General features: G+C 42.5%; 1 protein-coding gene across 1 annotated transcript in view; it reads left to right on the top strand.

The window, feature by feature from the left end:
- Positions 1 to 21,015, top strand: part of LRP1B (LDL receptor related protein 1B) — a 3,812,342-nt gene that overhangs the window by 3,729,668 nt on the left and 61,659 nt on the right. The window contains exon 87 of the mRNA XM_078683424.1: positions 19,017 to 19,121. Within this exon, the coding sequence (XP_078539550.1) occupies positions 19,017 to 19,121 (105 nt within the window). The remainder of the gene's footprint in view (positions 1 to 19,016; positions 19,122 to 21,015) is intronic.

The raw sequence follows: 21,015 nt of genomic DNA, 5'->3' as shown, positions 1-21,015 counted from the left end.
GCCCAGATCTTTGTACTGGGGTGAATGTGTGACATTGATCCACATTCTGTCCATCATTGTTGTGTTTGCAGTTACCGCTCTAAGTGTACTGGGGATGCTCAGACGTGAGTCCCAGGCACTCCACACCACTGGAATCAAGCTAGCCGGGCTGAAGAGAGGTGTTACCTCGAAACCGGGCCGGTCCTCGGATGCTTGTTTCCGTTCTGGGAAGGACATGGCTTTTGTAGTTCGGACTGGACTGTTCCCATGGGGCACAGGGTCAGCGCTGATTTGCATATCGCCATTGTCTAACCCAGGGTGGTGTGGAGTGGAAAAACGATGGATTTGGGCCCAGATCTTTGGACTGGGGTGAATGTGTGACATTGATCCACATTCTGTCCATCATTGTTGTGTTTGCAGTTACCGCTCTAAGTGTACTGGGGATGCTCAGACGTGAGTCCCAGGCACTCCACACCACTGGAATCAAGCTAGCCGGGCTGAAGAGAGGTGTTACCTCGAAACCGGGCCGGTCCTCGGATGCTTGTTTCCGTTCTGGGAAGGACATGGCTTTTGTAGTTCGGACTGGACTGTTCCCATGGGGCACAGGGTCAGCGCTGATTTGCTTATCGCCATTGTCTAACCCAGGGTGGTGTGGAGTGGAAAAACGATGGATTTGGGCCCAGATCTTTGGACTGGGGTGATGTGTGACATTGATCCACATTCTGTCCATCATTGTTGTGTTTGCAGTTACCGCTCTAAGTGTACTGGGGATGCTCAGACGTGAGTCCCAGGCACTCCACACCACTGGAATCAAGCTAGCCGGGCTGAAGAGAGGTGTTACCTCGAAACCGGGCCGGTCCTCGGATGCTTGTTTCCGTTCTGGGAAGGACATGGCTTTTGTAGTTCGGACTGGACTGTTCCCATGGGGCACAGGGTCAGCGCTGATTTGCATATCGCCATTGTCTAACCCAGGGTGGTGTGGAGTGGAAAAACGATGGATTTGGGCCCAGATGTTTGTACTGGGGTGAATGTGTGACATTGATCCACATTCTGTCGATCATTGTTGTGTTTGCAGTTACCGCTCTAAGTGTACTGGGGATGCTCAGACGTGAGTCCCAGGCACTCCACACCACTGGAATCAAGCTAGCCGGGCTAAAGAGAGGTGTTACCTTGAAACCGGGCCGGTCCTCGGATGCTTGTTTCCGTTCTGGGAAGGACATGGCTTTTGTAGTTCGGACTGGACTGTTCCCATGGGGCACAGGGTCAGCGCTGATTTGCATATCGCCATTGTCTAACCCAGGGTGGTGTGGAGTGGAAAAACGATGGATTTGGGCCCAGATCTTTGGACTGGGGTGAATGTGTGACATTGATCCACATTCTGTCCATCATTGTTGTGTTTGCAGTTACCGCTCTAAGTGTACTGGGGATGCTCGACGTGAGTCCCAGGCACTCCACACCACTGGAATCAAGCTAGCCGGGCTGAACAGAGGTGTTACCTCGAAACCAGGCCGGTCCTCGGATGCTTGTTTCCGTTCTGGGAAGGACATGGCTTTTGTAGTTCGGACTGGACTGTTCCCATGGGGCACAGGGTCAGCGCTGATTTGCATATCGCCATTGTCTAACCCAGGGTGGTGTGGAGTGGAAAAACGATGGATTTGGGCCCAGATCTTTGGACTGGGGTGAATGTGTGACATTGATCCACATTCTGTCCATCATTGTTGTGTTTGCAGAAACCGTCCCAAGTGTTCACTTTTGAACAGGCGGTTAAAGATGACATTGAAACAATTTGGATCTCCCCTAAATCTGGCTATAACAATTTGTCCAGAATGGAGAGACAAGCTATGAAAACATTAACTGAGGATTCCTCAGTAGTTATCAAGCCTGCCGACAAAGGGGGATCTATTGTACTACAAGACGTGGAGACTTATATGACTGAATGCCTTCGACAGCTGAGTAACACCAATGCATATCAGCCACTTACTATAGATCCCACCTCAAGACTAATGAACGAGATCAAATCCTTAACCGAGGAGGCCTTAGCAGAGGGCTGGATAACTTCATTAGAGTCCCAATTCTTGCAAACACAGCATCCTATTATGCCATACTTTTACACCTTACCCAAGGTGCACAAGCCTCAGAGACCGCCACCGGGGAGGCCAATAATTTCTGGCCAAGGATCAGTTCTAGAGCCCCTTTCGGCTTTTGTTGACCACTTTCTCAGACCCATAGTACACACCATGCCTACTTATTTGAAAGATACCACCGATGTCCTGAGGGTGATTCCGGATATCCCTTTCAACCAGGAGACAGACTATCTGGTCTCCCTAGATGTCGAATCACTGTATACCTCGATCCCCCAGGATGAGACTTTGGAGACCATCAGATCCATCCTGGGGGACACAGAACTTGACTCCATCACTCCTGTACCTTTCATTATGTCTTTAGCTACTATAGCTATGAAAGAGAACTTTTTCAGGTATGAAGACACGGTATACCATCAAGTCTCGGGGACAAGTATGGGCAGTATTTTTGCCCCGTCTCTAGCTAACCTGTATGTCCATATGTTTGAACAGACCACAGTGTTAAATCCAACTAATCCCTTCTTCTCGTATATATTATGGTGGAAACGCTATATAGACGATGTTCTATTGGTGTGGAGAGGAGATAAAGATTCAGTTACAAACTTCCATCAATGGCTGAATAATCAGAATAATTTCTTACGCTTTACCATCAAAATTAGCAAAGAGAAGGTTTCCTTTCTGGACCTCTCCATCTACACGACGGAGATTGGTCTCGAAAGTGAATTATATCGAAAACCGATGGCAAGAAATTCGGTACTTCTTTACGAGATCAGCATCCGAAATCCCTGCGCGATAATCTGCCTTTTGGACAATTCCTCCGAGTTCGGCAGAATTGTTCGACTCCAGAAACTTTTATACATCATGCAGAGGAATTATCAAAACAACTAACCAGTAGACATTATCCTAGGAAACTCATCAAACAATCCTTGAAACGTGCTGCCAACAACCATCGTGAGGCACTTCTTGAACCAAAAGGAGAGAAGACCAAATCGGATCGCTTGACTCTGGTTACTACTTACAATACAAAATCTAATTGTATCCAGAAAATCATCAGGCGACGTTGGCGCATACTAAACAGTAGTAATGACAAGATTGAGTTTCCCCTTTTTGCATTTAGAAGGTCGGGGAATCTAAGGGACTGCCTGATACAAACCCGTCCTAAAGAGACCTCCACCAGAGAGGTAGGCACCCTGTGGGACTTGCCTCCCGTAATGGGACACCATCCATGTGGTGGATGTTCGGTTTGTCCCCTAATGACTAAGACAACGAGCATCGACATAGGTACTGACCACCCTTGGCAGCTGAGACATTTCACCAACTGCAACAGCACCAACCTGATCTACCAAATCACATGTCCATGTAATTTACGCTATATAGGCATGACCACCAGGAAGGTGCGAGTGAGGATGCAAGAACATAAAAGCACGTTTCGTTGCAGAAAAGATGTCTCTAGACTTACCAAACATTTCTTACAACATAACCACAGTGAAACAGATTTTACGTGGTTTGTTCTTGAGAAACCATTTATTCCTTCACACATAAGTGATATATCAAAATTCCTATTTCATAAGGAAAAGAAATGGGTTTTCAAGTTACACACTGACAGGGTTGGGCTCAATGATGACATTCCGTGGTTCAATTTATAATGATCATGACCACCATGTCAGGAAGATGGGTTCCCACTCTCTCTGTCGCTTTGAACAGGTTAATGGAGCCAATTCTAGCACTATAATGGAGCTTATAGCATTCTGAGATATTTATAAGACCTCCATACCAAGCGTCTTCACAGCGTTCAAAAGATATATGATACGATATGTATCGAAGGCATGTAGTTGAACTTTACTGCCAATCTACAGCCGTCGATTCTGTGACATTACTTTGTAGTCCGGTTCTTGGTCCACAAGATCCCGTGTCTGTACCATCTTTGATACTACCCAATATCAACAGGTAGAGCTTACGATATGCCCCCCTTCTCTGTTTGATTTTTCGAACATAATGAATGTTTAAAAGAACCCGGACTGTAGATTTGGGCCATGGAACTACTCACTTTTGGTTGATGACATCATTCTGTAGTTCGTTTCTAAAGCTCGCGAGAGGACGCAAGGTTAGCTGTTTTTGGCTAAAACTACTTATCCCTGGTCTGTGACATCATCCAGTAGTTCGTTTATAATCTCGCGAGAGTACGCGAGTTAAGATGGGATCGGTAAAAGCTGTTTGCTTAAACAAAAGACATCGCAAGTTTAGCTGTGTCTGGTTAGAACTACTTTTTCCTAGTCTGTGACATCATCCAGTAGTTCGTTGTAATCTCGCGAGAGTACGCAAGTTAAGATGTAATCGGAAAAACTGTCTGCTCAAACAATTGTATCTCGGTAAACATGATCCCGTTTTTTTCGACCGGGATGGTAATGTTATCGGCAAAGAAACACAGTTTTTTCTAGAACATATTTGACTTTAAGGGACATCGCGAGCGTATTGGCTTGCGTCTACCGGCCTCAACGAATCAAATAGAGGCTCCTTTGAACAGCCCAATGCCTCCCCCTGACTCAGTCATTGTTTGGGACAACGACGGACAGGTCGGCACTAGATCAGTTTGGGCTTTTCTTTACTTGTTGTAACAGGATGTGGTTTGTGGTATCAGATCATTGAATAAATAGCGATAAACAAGCCAACCACCTTAAGGCTGTTTCTTTAAAGAGAAGACTCTTTTTGTCTGCCAGCCTCTAATAGGGGACAGGCTTTTGCTGTCTTGGTCATCAGTCTTTTGAGTCAATAGAATCCTAATTTTTGTAAAGCATCAGTTAGAGAGGTGCATGTGGGTGCGAGGACTTTCTTGGGTGATAGGTTTATACCAGGAAGTCTTGCTCTATGTGCATGACACATTTGTGCACCCCAGGCATTATTAATAGACTGAGCAGGGTGAAAAGGGCTCGCTCTATCTATATTAAGTGTAGGGGTTGTCTTGTCCTTACAGAGTGGGGTCTCACATTACCTGAGCCAGGTCCAGGAAGAGGTGAGGTCCTTTCCCCGGGCACACTGGGTGAGTACTTAAAAAACCTTGAATACTAATGAATAGAGTATCGTTTTCTATAGACCTTTGAACCTAATAGGGGTCCACATGTGTTCTTATTGTTATAGATCACACCAGGTGCCAAGGAGGAATTGAAACAGATGTAGGAGAAATATATCCTTTACTGTTGTTAATTCACTTGTGTGTGTTTTTTAATAATTTTTTCACACGTTTATCACTAAATTGGCAGTAGCATCCTTTTAGAACAGAGGCCCTGATGAAAGCCTATGGTCCCTTCCCATTATAGGCTGAAACATGTTTGCCCTCTCACAGCTATTTGTTTAAACTGCGATTATGTTGTTGCACTGTTCTTGTTTTTAACATAGGAAGGGGCTTACGCCCAATAAAAGTAATTTTTGTTAAAGCTCCCTATCCTGTTTTAACTATCACATTCATCTTTATATAATTTTTGCACTGCACTTTCCCATCAGATCATCATCATTTGGTCTAATCTTGTGATTGTAGGTCATTACCCAATGCCAACGATGGGGGTATGCCGTATGTCTCAATGATCAAGAGACAGAATACCCTGGCAGGATTACCAAATGAGAATATTGATCTATGCAAGTCATTGATGGGAATCCCTAACGGGTCTTGATCAGCAATCACAGGTGGTCCATTTTTGGCGATCTGGTCTGTTATTCGTAGTTGTTAGCCACTTCTTTATCTTAATGTACTTTATTAGACATGAAGGTATTTTGAAAGATATTCAGATTAGTCTTCTGATTTAGACCTCTAAGTTTGTTTGTTGTTCAAAAAGTAAACTTGCTCAATAATTTCAACCGCTATAAACTAGTGATGTGTGCACCAGGAGAGGAGGTTCCGCCCAGACCTCCCAATTCAAATGAACAACAAGAAACCAGGAACCAGGTCCTGGCCTGCGCGTGCACTACAAAAGTATTCCCAAGGAGTATGAGCACAATGTGAACAATACTTAAAGCAACGTTATCAAACCTTAAACACTGGAAAACAGAATATAAATGCCCATGTTCAATGAGATTCCATCTTCAAGGGGAAGCAACCCGACTCCTCCTGTTGCTCCTCAAGTTCATGTTTATTCAACAAACAAAACACTCACATTTCTTGCACAAAATAAGATGTTCTTCCCAATGCATTTCGGCATAGGATAATTGCCCTTCGTGAGGGAATTCTGTGAACCATGATATATATATATCAATAAGTTCAGCGCAATGCTTAGTTACATGAATTGCAACAAACGTGTTATAGTACAACTTTAAATCTCCAAAAGTCACACGCTGAGAATACTGAGAATTTTGACTGCAGTTGGAAAGCCCTAAGGGCCAGATGTAGGTAATTCTATTTTACTGATTCATAAATACCGAATTTTACCGATTTGGTATTTATGAATCGGTAAAATAGAAGTAGTGAGATGTAGGTAAATTTCAATTTCAATTTACCGAATCTGTAAAAATCGGTATTTACCGAATCGGTAAATACCGATTCGGTAATGCCCATTGATTCCTATGGGCATTGAAGCCTATAGGAATCAATGGGCATTACCGAATCGGTATTTACCGATTCGGTAAATACCGATTCCAGCAAGGGTGCAGGGGGTGTCACTTTGACACCCTCTAGCACCCCAAATACAGACATGTGTGCCATGTGGCACACAGACATGCCCTAAGGACATGTCTGTCTGTCACATGGCATAGGTGTGCATGCACACATGTGCATGCACACCTGGATTCGGTATTTTACCACCCAATTGGATTGGGTGGTAAAATACCGAATCTGAAAGGCCTTTGGGACTCAGAAGAGTCCCACCTACATTTGGAAGTTACAGAATCGGTAAAATTACCGATTCGGTATTTTACAGAATCGGTTAATTTACTGAATCGGTAAATTTACCGATTCTGTAAAATAGGGCCCCTACATGCCAATTCTTAAATACCGGTCGGTAACGGCCGAAATCGGCCGTTACTGACTGGTATTTAGGCTCCTACATCTGGCCCATAGCTCCTTAGATAAAGACGAAAATGTGCGCAGAAGTCATGTACCAAGCTCCCCATGCCAAGTTCCATGTAACTGCTAAGGCAAACCAACAGAATCGGAATTTGAGTGTGTGAGTCTAAAAACAAATAAAGAACTGTGACCGAAAAATCCATCTGCGTACGTGAACAGCATATGCCGAACTACACTCCATGCTAAACTTTGAAACAAACAAACCATACATTTAAAAGTGGGATTTTCCAGCATATTTGAGACCTGTCTAAGGTCACATTATTGGGTGTAGTTGGCAGTGGCACTTTGTTTATTCATCCCAGACAGCCACGCAATAGTTAGATTAAGTGTGCCTGAAAGGATCATCAACGGTCAGGATAGGAGGCTGAGCTGGGCACAGCCCCACTTTCAACTGAATAGGCAGTACTCTGCCTTCACACATATGACTTGTCACCCCTGCATTGTTCATGCAGCCAAGTTAGAGTCAGCGGAGGGAAGCAGGAAACTTCAAGCACTTCAAATAGTATTTCTATAGAAACATCTCCTACTTCAAAGAAGGCAAGAGGTATTAAAACAGGACCCTCAGACCCACTCTTCAGTTCACTTTCTGGACTTGTGGATGGGCTCTCAGAGGAGTGCCTGCTACTGTGTACTCCACAAGACTGCTTTGCTGCACCTGGAAGGACTGCCTTGCTGCCTGGCACCTGCCTTGATCCCTCGGAATCTTGACCAGTTGCGTGAGCCCTGTTTTATCACCTGAACCCAGGATTGCCAAAGTGGCTCCAAGGGCTAATTTGCTGTCCTCCTTTTCAGAGCCTCAGGGACAGAGAATGCTCCAACCATCTTTAACCCGCACCTGGACCCGTCTGAGTGAGTCCAAACTCCCCAAGTGGTGCCCCTCCAGGCTTGGACCCTTGGTGGTGGGGCTGCAGTAGTCCAGATAGACAAAATCCAAAACTTGTGAACATTATGGGCTAAACACTGTTCTGAGAACCGATAGAAGACTAGGACCAACCAGTCCATCTATCTCTCCTATGTGCATTGCTGGTGGGCCTGACTTCACGGCAGCTCACAATTCATTCTTAAATACAGACGCAATTCCTGATCAGCAGCTCCTCATCAAAGGGGTATCTGGCCTCCAGGAATTCTCATTTGCTACAGTCTTAAGCTTCATCTCACCAAAGATTTTTGATTTGCAAGAAAGAGACTAAGTCCGAATGTAGAAATTTTCACTGCAACTTTGTCCAGAGGTTCCCTGGTGACCACGCCTCCTCCTTGAACACCGCCTGCAGTCTTGACACACTAAAATTTACTTTTTTAGAACATTTTTCTCAGACATTCTTCTAACTCTGAAGGTAAGCGCTGAACAGTCCAAAACCATTTGCTTTAATAAGGTTGGCTATCTTTTTCTACTTCAACCCAGTCTTGCGCAATTAGATGTCCGCAGTTTGCTCTTTGATCTTTTAGCCTCTAGATTTCACTTTAAACTTAAAAAATTCATAACTCTGGTTTTGTTTATTGGACTTTATGTAATTTTGGTGTCAAATGATTTATTAAAATGCACTCCCTTTTTCTAAATTGTTTTGTGTTTACACTTTATTACTGTTTGAGTGCTGAATTAAGACTTTACAAATTTCTTCTTAGTTAAGTCTGACTGCTTTTGTGCCAAGCTAACCAAGGGTTAAGCCCAGGTTAATTTAGAGAGTGTTGTGGTTTTCTTGACGGATTGAGCTTGTTGCCTGACCCGGTCTTTCCCTGCCCCAGGAACACACAGGACACCGGCTGCCTTTTCACACATCTTTATTACACCATGTACAGATGCAAACTGAACTCTCCCCCCAGGCTCCTCCTCTTCCCTTTCATGCCATGTCTAACCTTGGGTGCAGTCATGGCAGGTATGGCAACACAACTTCTCCCCCTTTTGTATTTTGAACGTTCACTGTTTTTCTCACAGTTCTTCAATGAGTCGGTGGGTTTTCGAATGGTTCTTTGTGGTTGACTGGTTAGTGGTGTGGCTAGAGAGGTGCCCCTGTCTCGAGTCGCAGGCCTCCGACACTAATCTGGGTTCTTCATGACTGCTCTCTTCTCAACTTGACACGCCTGTGTCTCAGGTTTTCAAGCCTGAGCGTATGCCGTTGGGTCACACTTTTTGAAATGTGACACGTTTCTGGTTGTTCTCTTGACTCCGGACTCAGCTGTAATCAGGGTCCCTTTCCTTCTTGTTAATTGTAATGGATGGGCATTGTAGGAGGCTGTCCGCCTTGGTTTTCCTTTCTTGTCTCCTTCGCGGATGTCAGAAGTCTTGGCTTTCTTGGTCTGATCCAGTTCTACCAGGGTCTTGTGGTCAGAGGTCGTGATTCTGGATTGTGTGACTTCATCTGCGGTCGGTATCCGGGTGCGTGGAATTCGCCCGAGCATCAGAGTGGCGGGACATTGATTTGTAGTGCTGTGTGAGGTGGTCCTGTATGCCCATAGTAAATCATTTAGCACTGGCTGAATGTCACAATGAGCTAGCTCAGCTTGTTGCATTGTCTTTTTTATGGTTGCCATAAATCGTTGTACCATCTCGTTGGCCTGGGGCCACAGGGGAGTAATCTTTCGGTGCTTGAAATTCAGCCGCAAATTCTGCAAATTCCTGTCCATTAAAAGGTGGTCCGTTATCAGTCTTCACCACCGTGGGAATTCGCTCATGCGGTGAATGCTCTGTCAATGACAGGTATGGCAGTGATCGCTTTGGTAGAGGAGATTTGGTGAGCAATGTTGAAACAGGAGTATTTATCCATTATGACGATGATGTACTTTCCCGATTTCAGCGGGCCAAAGAAGTCGACGGCTACTTGCTTCCATACACTGTCTGGGAGATCCAACATCTGCAGGGGGGCATGTGCTTTTTCTCACCCTACCAATTGACAGTGTGGGCAGTCTTGGAGTGTGGTCTTTACAATCTGGTGGAGGGAAGGGAACGAGGCGCGTTCCTCTGTGTCCTTCGTGTGCCAGGATGACGGTTCCTTGCCTCAATTGGTGAGGGATGACAATCCTCCAATCTCTTAGCAGCAAACCATTGGCACTGATGGAGAGTTTATCCTTGACGTGCTTGATTGGCATGAGTTCCTGAGTGTTGATGGAGCCACTCGACTTTGGCTCTTCCAGGTGTCTCCACGAATCAGTGCGGACACGATGCATGATATTCTGGAGCTTGGCATCTTTAGCAGAAGCTTCAATGATGGCTTCTAAAGGAACAGCAGGTGGGCAGGTTTGGTCAATGATGAAATGGAGATATTCTTCGGCTGCAGAGTGTCGCACTCGCATTAGAAGTTTGTGGATGCCCTAATATGTAATCTGCATGATTCTCCACCTTCCCCAGTTTGTGGATGATGGTATATGTGTAATCTTGCAAACAGATTCCCCACTGTTCGATCTGCGGAGGCATCTTCTCCCGGGGATTTCCAAAGATGGTTGTCAGAGCTTGGTGATCAGTGATGAGTGTGAAGTGCTTGCCATATACAAAGAGGAAAAAAGTGTTTGCACGCCCACACGACCACCAGGTTCTCTTTTCCCGGTTGGGAATAATCTTTTTTCGTGTCAGTGTGGGTGCAACTGGCATATGCAATGTTGTGGCGTTGGTCGTCTTCATCATCGTATTGCACCAGAATCACACCTAACCCAACAGGACTGGCATCTACTGTGTTTTTTGTCATCCGTTTGGGGTTGAAATACGCTAATTGATGGCTGAACTCACAGCTGTCTTGATCTTGTTGAAACCTTGTTCACACATGGCTGACCACTGGAAGCCTTGCCCTTGTTGAGTCAGTTCTCGTAGCGGGTCACTGATGGTTGAGTAGTCTTTGATATAACAGGCGTAGTAACTAGCCGTACCCAACAACGAGCGGACGTCGCTGACATCATGTGGCTAGGGAGTGTCCAGTAGTGCTGACACTTTCTCGGGGTCAAGTCTCATGCCCTCTTTTGAAGAAAATGTGTCAGTAGAATTTGAGAGTCGACTTGTGAAACTCACATTTTTCTTGATTAAGTGTGACATTGGTGTTGAGGAGGGCGTGACAAACCCGGTCCAGCGCTTTGTCCTGATCTTTCTGAGTCTCTCCAAACACCAAGATGTGGTCACGGTAGTTGAATGTGTTTGGGATGTCCTGTATTACATGCCGGATGGCCTCCTGAAAAAGATCGCGGAGTTGAGGTGCTTGTATTTGAACAGTACTTGGTGTGTGGTGAATGTGGTGATGTATCTCGATTTTTCATGCAGCTCAAGTTGCTGGTATCCCTTGTTGAGGTCCAATTTCAAGAAGACTGTTGCTCCATTTAGGTGTGTGATCATGTCGCTGATGTGAGGTCCTGGGTGCTGCTCCATTTCGATGAATGTTAGAAGCTTGCATGTCCACACAAAGGCGTAATTTGTTGTCCTGACCTCTCTTGGGCACGACTACTACTGGCGACACCCATGGAGTGGGATCGGTTGATCTTTCTATGATGTCCGCCTTTAGTAGATCTTGGTATCGCTTTCAGTGGCCTCCAGGGAGTTTTGTATACGTCGCCTGACTCTAAGATGGCCGCTGCATTTGGACCAAGCTTAATCAATGCAGCATGCCTCACTCCAAATTGACTCCTGCATGCTCTCTTAAAAGGGGCATTTTTATTGTGCTTACCCCTGGCTTCTTGTGATGTCCCTTTGTGTGGGCTGCAGTTCTATCCATGAGTTTAGTTTCTCGGGTGTTTCTCCCGGTCACTGGCCTCATTAGCGTGCTGGGCTGTTACTCGCACTCCGCTCTTCATTCTCAGGAGCGTGCACTTTGTCCGTTAATCCTTTACACTGCGGGAGGTAGAGGGGGGTGACTCGGCATCCCACCCTCGTCGCCAAATTTTGTGTTCCCTGTCCCAAGAACACACAGGACATCGGCTGCCTTTTCACACGTCTTTATTACACTGTGTACAGGCGTGTACTGAACTTCCCCCCGTGCTCCTCTTCTTCCCTTTCCTGCCATGCATGGCGACACAACACAATCAATAACATCCAACCAACAACTGAATTCCTCAGAATGCCCTAAAAAGCTTGAACCTCTTTCCTGCTTTATATTTTTCGATTACATTTCTTCCAAACATTACCATGTCTCTTAAAAGGATAGGGCTGTGCAAATTCTCCTCTACCCTCCTGTTAATTCTGCAAACCGGTACCAAAAAAGTATATACTATTTTCAAGAGCTTGTGCTATAACCAACCTTTAAATATTGTACCTCTGGGTAAAAACTAAAAAACATATTTTGATTCAAATTCTAAGCACATTGCACTTGGCACACAAACTATTCCTGATGAGTGCCAAACAACAAACGTACTAGAGAGAGCAGGCAAAAAAATCATTGCTGGGCACCCTTCACCTGAATGGTATGCTGCAAAATAGCCCCATCATTTACCACATATTACTAGTTCATGAGCTACGCCGCGCTGTTCAACACAGATATGGTGGAGGTATTTCCACAATCAGGTGTGCCAGAGAACCGGGATGAGTGTTCTCTAAAAATGTCTTTGAGCACAACAAATATATTATTTACTATGTATTCCAAAGGAAACTTCGACTCACAAGTTTCCTGGGACCAATTTTATGAATTTTGCTGTTGTGCTGCAATATTGCCCGAGTCCACACATGTCACTATTTAAGCCTACTCCTAAGTCATTCATCAGGATTTTACTAGTGCTATGTTTGTCCACAAATATGTGCCTTTAAATCAGATTCCTGTTTATTTTAATTATTGAAGCACCTCCCTGCATCTACCAATTATAAGAAGCCATCTGTATACTTTGTATATGGTAAGAAGAACTGAACCAATTGTCAACATAAGCAATTTCCTTACCGTTGCAACTCCTGCACTTGGCCGTAGTTTAATGATTAATGTTCAATTATTGCAGCAGTTATAAAAGCACTATAATAATGTAACATTGTGTGACTTTCCATGCATTAAGTCATTATACCTCATCTAATTCCACTATTGAAATCCAAAAAATAGAGAAAATGCTTAATCAACTAAAATGGTTCTTTATAAAATGTCCGTAATGGAAACCCTCCTCTTAAATTATTTTTATTGGATGTACCAAGGTCACTGTTAATGAAAGTCGTGATTGGCTCTAAGTGTGAAGGCACTTCTTTTACTCCTGCTGTGCTAATAGGCACATGACCAAAAGGGAGTAAGATAATTGATGCCTGAAAGCTGTTACATAAAGTGTGACAAAAGTACATGGCATCTGTTGTCTTCCAGGAGCTGTGAAAAGGTCATGTGAAGTGGGCGTAAAAGGAAAATGGGTTATGATTACTTGTATGAGGCTTCTGCCTTTTAAACCATTTCAGTGCTTCTTATAGAACACTTTACTTTCTACTGACAAAGGCCACTGTTTTAAGTAGTATTTATTTCCTGACTCATGGCAGTTAAAACTCGATAGCTGTTACAAAGGTTTGCCAAAAGGTTAAGACAATCACAATCAGCTTGTAGCTGTACACATCAAAGCAATCTGTCATTTTAAAGGGTCTAAAGGAAAACAAAAGTGTTATCATTGTAATCTACATGTGACAATATGTCACCACTGTGCTTCTTGTGTACTATTACCATCCATTCAGAGACTTTCATGTTGGAAAATCTATTGTTTACTTGAATAACATAATGTAATGAGTCTTTTATAAGGGATAGGCAAATGTCCCAATCTTCCCCCAGGGACCAAGACTTCCATAACCAACTGGCATTGTGTGCTGCAGAGTATTAAATGGCACAGTGAGTTGACTTTAGAAACACCTCTATGGTCTGGAACATGGCTGCAACACACCGTGACCCTGACAGGCTTTAGGGCATGGGACATTATAGGAATTTACAAGCAGGGTGACATCTTGGCGGGCAACTCCATGTGTACATTCCAACACCTCAAAGGCATACGAAATGCACAGAACGCGATTCTACTGCTAGCTATAAATAAGACATGCCCTTGAGCAGTATCATGGCACTCTGCGAGCGGTCCGGGATTATAGCCCCCTCGAGGCTCTGGTGACCAGGGCCATCATAGGTAGAAAAGGGATTTTAACGATATACAGATCGCTAGTGAAAAATACCCTGGATCCCATGATAGCAGTGAGGAATGAAGGGAGGGCGATGTGGGCAGTTTAGAGGTGGGGGACTGGACAGAGGCACAAATGGCCCAGAGTCCTTGCCGTCTCTATGAAGCAGATACAGATTAAACTCAAATACCTACACCAGGTGTAGTCAAGTCAAGATAACCTTTATTCGGATATTACATTATCCATAAAAGTATATACATAATTACGTACATGGTCAAAATTAAAATAAGGTAACTGTACAACATTTTCCTAAGTAAAAAGCAATAACAATAAAAAGTACAGGGCATCTGTCCATCAATACTTATCTATTTCTATAACTCAATCTAATAAATATACATATACAAAGATCATTATTAAGCTAGCAGCAGGATATACATAGAGCAAGCGATTAGCAGCATTATTTTAATCATACATTTCTAAAGTGCATAAGGCATATGTCCAAATTATTGGAATATCTAGATAAAGTGCATGTGTGTGATAGCAGCCATGAATCAAGAGTGAACTGTTATCTATGTCTCCATATTTACCAGATTACAGACAAAGAGAAAGGTAATTCACATATTTACAAATATCAGCATAAATTTAAAGTGCAAATGTGCAAAATACAAAAAGGCCTCCTTCCGATCTATTAAGGTGCCATAGTGCATTAGAATAAAAAATTAGTTCATAGAAATACGAGATCGAGTAGCCATTTTTAAAAAAGCACACACACAATATATTAATTCATCATCGTTAAGCTGTAAAATAGATTTAAATGCAACATTAAAATCTTTTCAGCCTTTAGCTCTGAAAAATGATATCAGGAGGGGCTTACTGTATTTATGATAATAAGAGCAAAAGAATAAAAAGTGCATTATTGTTTGCTTCCCAAAATTCTGACATGGGCAAACCAGATTCGCAATATTATAATGGTAGCCCAAGGGAAAACACAGTAAATACTTTATGGATCCTGCTCGTAGGCGAAACAGAAGGCTGCGCTCCCAGCAAGTAATTTCTTTAAGGAGGTAGCTGGCTGGTGTAGGCGTAGTAGATACAGTTTCGCCTTCTATTTGGATGTAGCCTTTCACAGAGGATTTTGCTATTTCAACATTGTATCTAGACTCCCCATAATGCCTATAGAGGGTATTCCGTATTAACTTCCCATCAACCCCCTCTAGTCCATTTGGGTTGTCAAATATGTGTTCGAGATTGATTGCTACCAGGCTTTCCCGAACTTGGGCTAACCATGGGATTTTAAGACCCTGATCGCATTTTAGGCAGTCGCACAGAATTTCCCTTGTTAGAGATGCTATTGGGTTTTTCCAAACTTTAATCCAAAATAACACAGGGCGTGCCTTAATGTAATCCTCCAAGTAAAACAATTTTAATTCATTGTGGCTTATAAAAGTGGAGGATGAAATTGGTAGACCCAAAAGCCTTCTGCAGAATCTGTTTTCTTCTGCCTGGACATTTTTTAAGTTTGAGTATCCCCAGATTTCAGCCCCATAAGTCATGACAGGGGCGCATTGTGTCTTATAAATGTTTAATAAAGACTGGACCACCATAAATCTCTTAGGCTTCGGGAGAGACAATACGAAATTTATGGCCTTGATGAACTTAGACCGGCCGTAGGCCAGATGGGCGGTCCATGAGCCGTTATTGGCGGATTGTAAGCCCAGGTATGGAAAAGTGCGAGTGCATAGCAGCGATCCCTGTTCTAAAACAATCCCATTAATGTGACATTTTTTAGGGCCACAGCACATTAAACACGATTTTTTAAAATTAGTGCAAAGGTCAAGGCTATACATAAAATCTACAAATCCCCTCACTAAAATCCTCAGGGCATTCGGTGTACGACCTATTAAAACTGCATCATCTGCATAAAGTAGGGAGGGGAGTTTAGTGCCGTTTATTATGGGGACATCGGAAGTTAAATTGGACAGGGCGTTATGAAGTTCGTTAATATATAAAATAAATAAAAGAGGGGCAAGGACGCACCCTTGTCTTACGCCTCTGCCAACCGTTATGTCTCCTGACACTGCTCCATCCATGCTTAGCCTCACTCTCGCTTTTAAGTCTCTATCCAGGTATGCCATGGAAGTATACCAGGTTTTTATCCAGACCGTAGTCCAAAAGGCGTTGCCAGAGCTTCGACCTGTTGACAAAGTCGAAAGCGGACGAAAGGTCCATAAAAGCCAGGTACAGTGGACTGTGTCGAGCGATAGTATATTTTCCTATAATTAGGTTCAGATTCAGGCACTGTTCCACTGTACCCAGATGGCTCCTGAAACCCAACTGGCATTTATTTAAGATGTTTTCTTCCTCTGCCCATTCCCTGATTTTATTAAATAAAACTCGCCCTCAAATTTTTAGGGTATTGTCAATTAATGAGATCGGCCTATAACAGCTAGGGTCCGATCTTGACCCCTTTTTAAAAATTGGTACAATTACAGAGGTTGACCATATACTGGGGATGTCGGTAGGTGTACTGTAGCCCACCACAGTAGAGTGAAGGTTGGCCTTGACCCACCCTGTCTGAGATGCGGGGGGGGCAGTGGGGACTTTCTTTCACATCATTTGGGAATGCTCCATGCAACAAAAGGTACTGGAATGAGATACATGATATACTGTCCTCGGTCATGGAGAGGCGAGTGACTACACAGCCCAAAATGATGCTACTGGGACTTATGGATGCATGGGGGGAGGGGCAGCTTAAGCATTAGACTTCTAGGTGCCACAGGCTTCCTCCTCACCAAAAGGGATATAACCCAATACTTGAGGGCTGAGCAGGCACCCCCAGTGAAGGTTTGGACTGTTGCAATGGACTATTGCACCAAGGCAGAGGAATATGTCTATAAAACGGGAGCTTGCCATCAAAAAGATAGTAAGATCTGGGCCACCTGGACAGCCTATTCAACAAACTATATGCATACTTGATTTGAGGTACGAATATGCTTATGTTGTGGTGGGAGCGGGAGTTGGGTGGTGCCATTGATGACATGGTTGAGGTATTAGCATGTGTAGGTTTTAGCTTTGAGGTCTATTCATGCAGTCTAACAATGGCAACGTGAGTGATGAGTGCAAATAAGAATGTAGAATCATACCTTCGGACATAACCATCTGAAATTGCCGACCGGACTTAAGCCCAACAGTTTGAAGCTGAGCACCGACAAGACAGAGGTGATTATCTTCTGGAAGAAATCCTCACCATGGGACTCCAGGTAACCGGCAGAGCTAGGTCGACACCCATACATAGCCTGACAATGCTAAGGAAGACTTTCAAATGGCTCCTAACCAACACCTAAAAAAGGGTAATGTATGCCCTTGTCATCTGCAAGCTGGACTATAGGAACACCTTACATGCCAGTCTGTTTGCATAATCTTTTGCTCCCTCGGTTTCAATTTCTTCTCTTGTAGCTTTAAATTCTGATCTCACATCACTCTCATAATTATACACTTGAGTCCATCATCCACACATATTCTTCTGAGTAAAAAAGTTAATTTTCCATATTTCAAACTTTACGCTGCTAAGTTTTTCTCCAACCTTCTGACAGTAGGTGTCTTGGCCCACATATCACAACGTTGATTTTCACCATGTTGCCCCAACTCAACTTCTTGATACCAGATTTCAAATTGCTCTCCCTTGATGAAGCAGGTAACAGTTTCAGTCAATGCCCTAATTTTCTAAATCCATGCATCATTCTCCTGACTCCTCGATATTTGCAGTGAGAAAAGACGGAGTCCTCCTTGACTAAATTGAACATTCCCAAAGGAAGTTAGCATGAACAGCAGCAATACATGATTACCAATGCCATTTCTTCACTGCTGTTTTGCCTGTCTTTCATCTTTAGTTCAATTTCCTCTGTTATATCCTTTCCACACACCTTCTATCCCTCCCTGCAATATTTGCTTCTTTTCTGTTCAAGCTGTTGAAACATTTCCTATTGACTCTGTTCTCCAAAAATTAAACTTCCACAAGAAACAAGGAGCTTCTTTTTGAGCATTACGTTTTTCAAATGCTGATCAAATATTCCACGAATAGTCAAAATCACGCTAAAATCCCACCAGAGATTTGAAGATCTTTGTGAACAGACTAGCAATTAATTTGGTCAGGCCTACACAAGACCCCCAAAATATGTACCAAAATAGTACTGTGTAAGAAAACAATACCACATGGTCTGTATACAGATATCACAATAGGGGTGATCTATGTCAGTCTCCATTAAATGCACCGCCAACATGTTACGTAGTTGAAGACACACATTATGAAGAGTGTGTTAATTAATGTAAGAGTTTGACACATGTTGTGAAATCAGATTACAAAAGATTATGTTAGTAACTCACTGATTTTTTTGCATGAAAATCCAGCTGAAACACCAAGGGCATGTTGCAAATGGATATGGTATGATGGCATGATACCAGGACATTGTGCCAATCTGGTACAGCAATGTGTAGTTGCCTTTGCAATAAATGGATGCTTTACACCTAGGATCGGTGTTATCATAAAATGGTCTGAATCTACCCATCATACATTATCCGTGACTGATAATCTTAGACTGTAGTTTAGAGCATACTAACGTGTACCAGAAATGTGCACTAAATGAAATTTTTGAGGTGAATATGACAATATTGCTCATAGGAATGGATCCTGTGTAATGGAGGAGGTTTTATCCAGTTAATATTTTTGTGCAACTATGGGTTGATTAATATTTTTCTCCTTCAGCTTCCGCATTGGCCCTGGTGAGATTATCTTTATCATCTATTGAGAACCCAGTTCTAACAATTCATAATAACATTTTTGAGGATTGTATTGACATTGTCTTCTTCTTTATCATCACAGTTGTTCTAATGGAAAGATTGCATCGAGCTGTCAGTTATGTGATGGCTACTGTTATAACGGAGGCACTTGTCAGCTGGACCCAGAAACAAACATACCTGTCTGTGTGTGAGTATCTTTTGTGGAGCGATCTGCTATTCTGTGAAAAGCACGATAGTTGAAAGCATGATTATGATCATTTGCAAGTGATTGTTAATATATAGCTATAAAGAAAAACATTATCGCTAGGTGGATACAATGATATGTAGGAAATATGAAATAAATGCAGATGGGAAACAATGCAATGGGAATGCAGAGTTTTTCATGATTTAGTAATTCCTTATGCAAATAAATCCCTTCAATGCATACATTTTTACTGTAAATTCGAGTTTTAAGATTCTTTAATGAGGATCACTGGCTGCTACACTGGCTCATGAGATTTTTTGTCATTCATGAAACTCCACAAATGAGGGTTTTCATCTGCCATTGCTAGACTGGTGTCTGCACCAGCTCCTGCTCTCCATGAAATGACATTCCAATATTATAAATTTAGTATCAGGATGCTAGCTGGTAAATTATACGTCCCTTTTAACCTAAAATGGACACAGTACTCTATTAGAGAATGTTTTTTAATTGTTTTATCCCTAAATCTCCTCTTTGAGTTTGTGCCCCCATTTTGAGAGGAGGACGGGTGTCAGAATGCATTGTTTGTACACATTATCATAGTGTTACTGTAGCACATCCTTTTAATTATTAGATATTCGTTATTACTGTTCGAAAGTGATTTGCAATTGTTTCTGCTGATTGAGTACTGTAAAACAGAGTCTGCAATACATGATTTTGATTGTGTGTTGATATCCAAATTATTGATGTTTTGCTGCTAGTGACAAGAGCCCCTCCCATTTTTTTAATTTATCATGTTACCAGTTATGTGTGTAAAGAGTTTTAAAAAAATGTTCAAGCAAAAGGCAGAGTATTTATTTTAGTTGTATTTTACTAAAATTCTGCAGATGCTCTGTTGGGTATAAAAGTCAGCGCTGTGACCAGAAAGTGAACCCTTGTGATTACTACTGTCAGAATGAGGGAATTTGCACTTTAACTGCGTTTAATGAACCGAACTGCAAGTAGGTTTAACCTTCCACTTAACGCTGCACATTATCGGGTATCATTTCAGGCTACATTTCATTGAGCCTTGCTTCGAATCATGCACATTTACATGCATTCCGCAATTGGTGTTTAATCGGGCTCAGTTGTGATTTGTGCTTTGTGCTTTGTCGTTTACTTCATTGAAAAGAATATATTGTAAATAGGGTTGTTGCTGTCTATTTAAATGGAAGAGTCATGCAGCACAGCTTGTTTTCGGCACCTCTGCTAAAACTAAATCATAATTAATGTTAGTTTTTGAGTTGCTCAACCACTATGTAATCTTAATTCATATTTTCGAGATAGACTGCTAAAAATTCTAGATTAATATATATTCTAAAATTGGTTTTAACATTTAAAGAAACAGATAACTTAAAAAACAATGTTGCTACTTTAAACTGGTTATTTATAATGTATTGCTCGTCTGTGTGAAAAATCTAAATTTGAAAAGTGTTTTCAATGTTATTTTGTTTAATTCTGTACTTTTATTGTATTTGCTGTCTATGATTGAGAGAAGGTTTCAAATGTTCTTGTGAAATTGGGCGAAAACTGTTTACAAAAAAAGTATGCTGCATTGGTCAGATTATTCTAACTTTCCATGTCTTCTAACCAATATAATGTTCTTTCAGAGAATTAGTTCACAAAAACATTTTTGCAAGTTTGCATTCCATTGATGTTGACTTTTTGCAGAATGTATTTCCCACAAGCAACTTTTAGTTTAAATCTTCTTACTATTTTTTTTAATTTGCCAATCTGAATGAAGTTAAAACATGTCGTTCTTGCAAAAAACAAAACACTTCATAAGATAAAGATTTACAACTTTGCACACCATTTTAACGAATCAGTATTCTTAAAATGAGTCACTCCTTAGGGAAACACT

Source organism: Lissotriton helveticus, chromosome 3_1 (genome assembly GCF_964261635.1).
Source record: "Lissotriton helveticus chromosome 3_1, aLisHel1.1, whole genome shotgun sequence".
In the NCBI taxonomy this organism is placed as follows: domain Eukaryota; kingdom Metazoa; phylum Chordata; class Amphibia; order Caudata; family Salamandridae; genus Lissotriton; species Lissotriton helveticus.
This window is presented reverse-complemented; position numbering and strand designations above follow the sequence as displayed.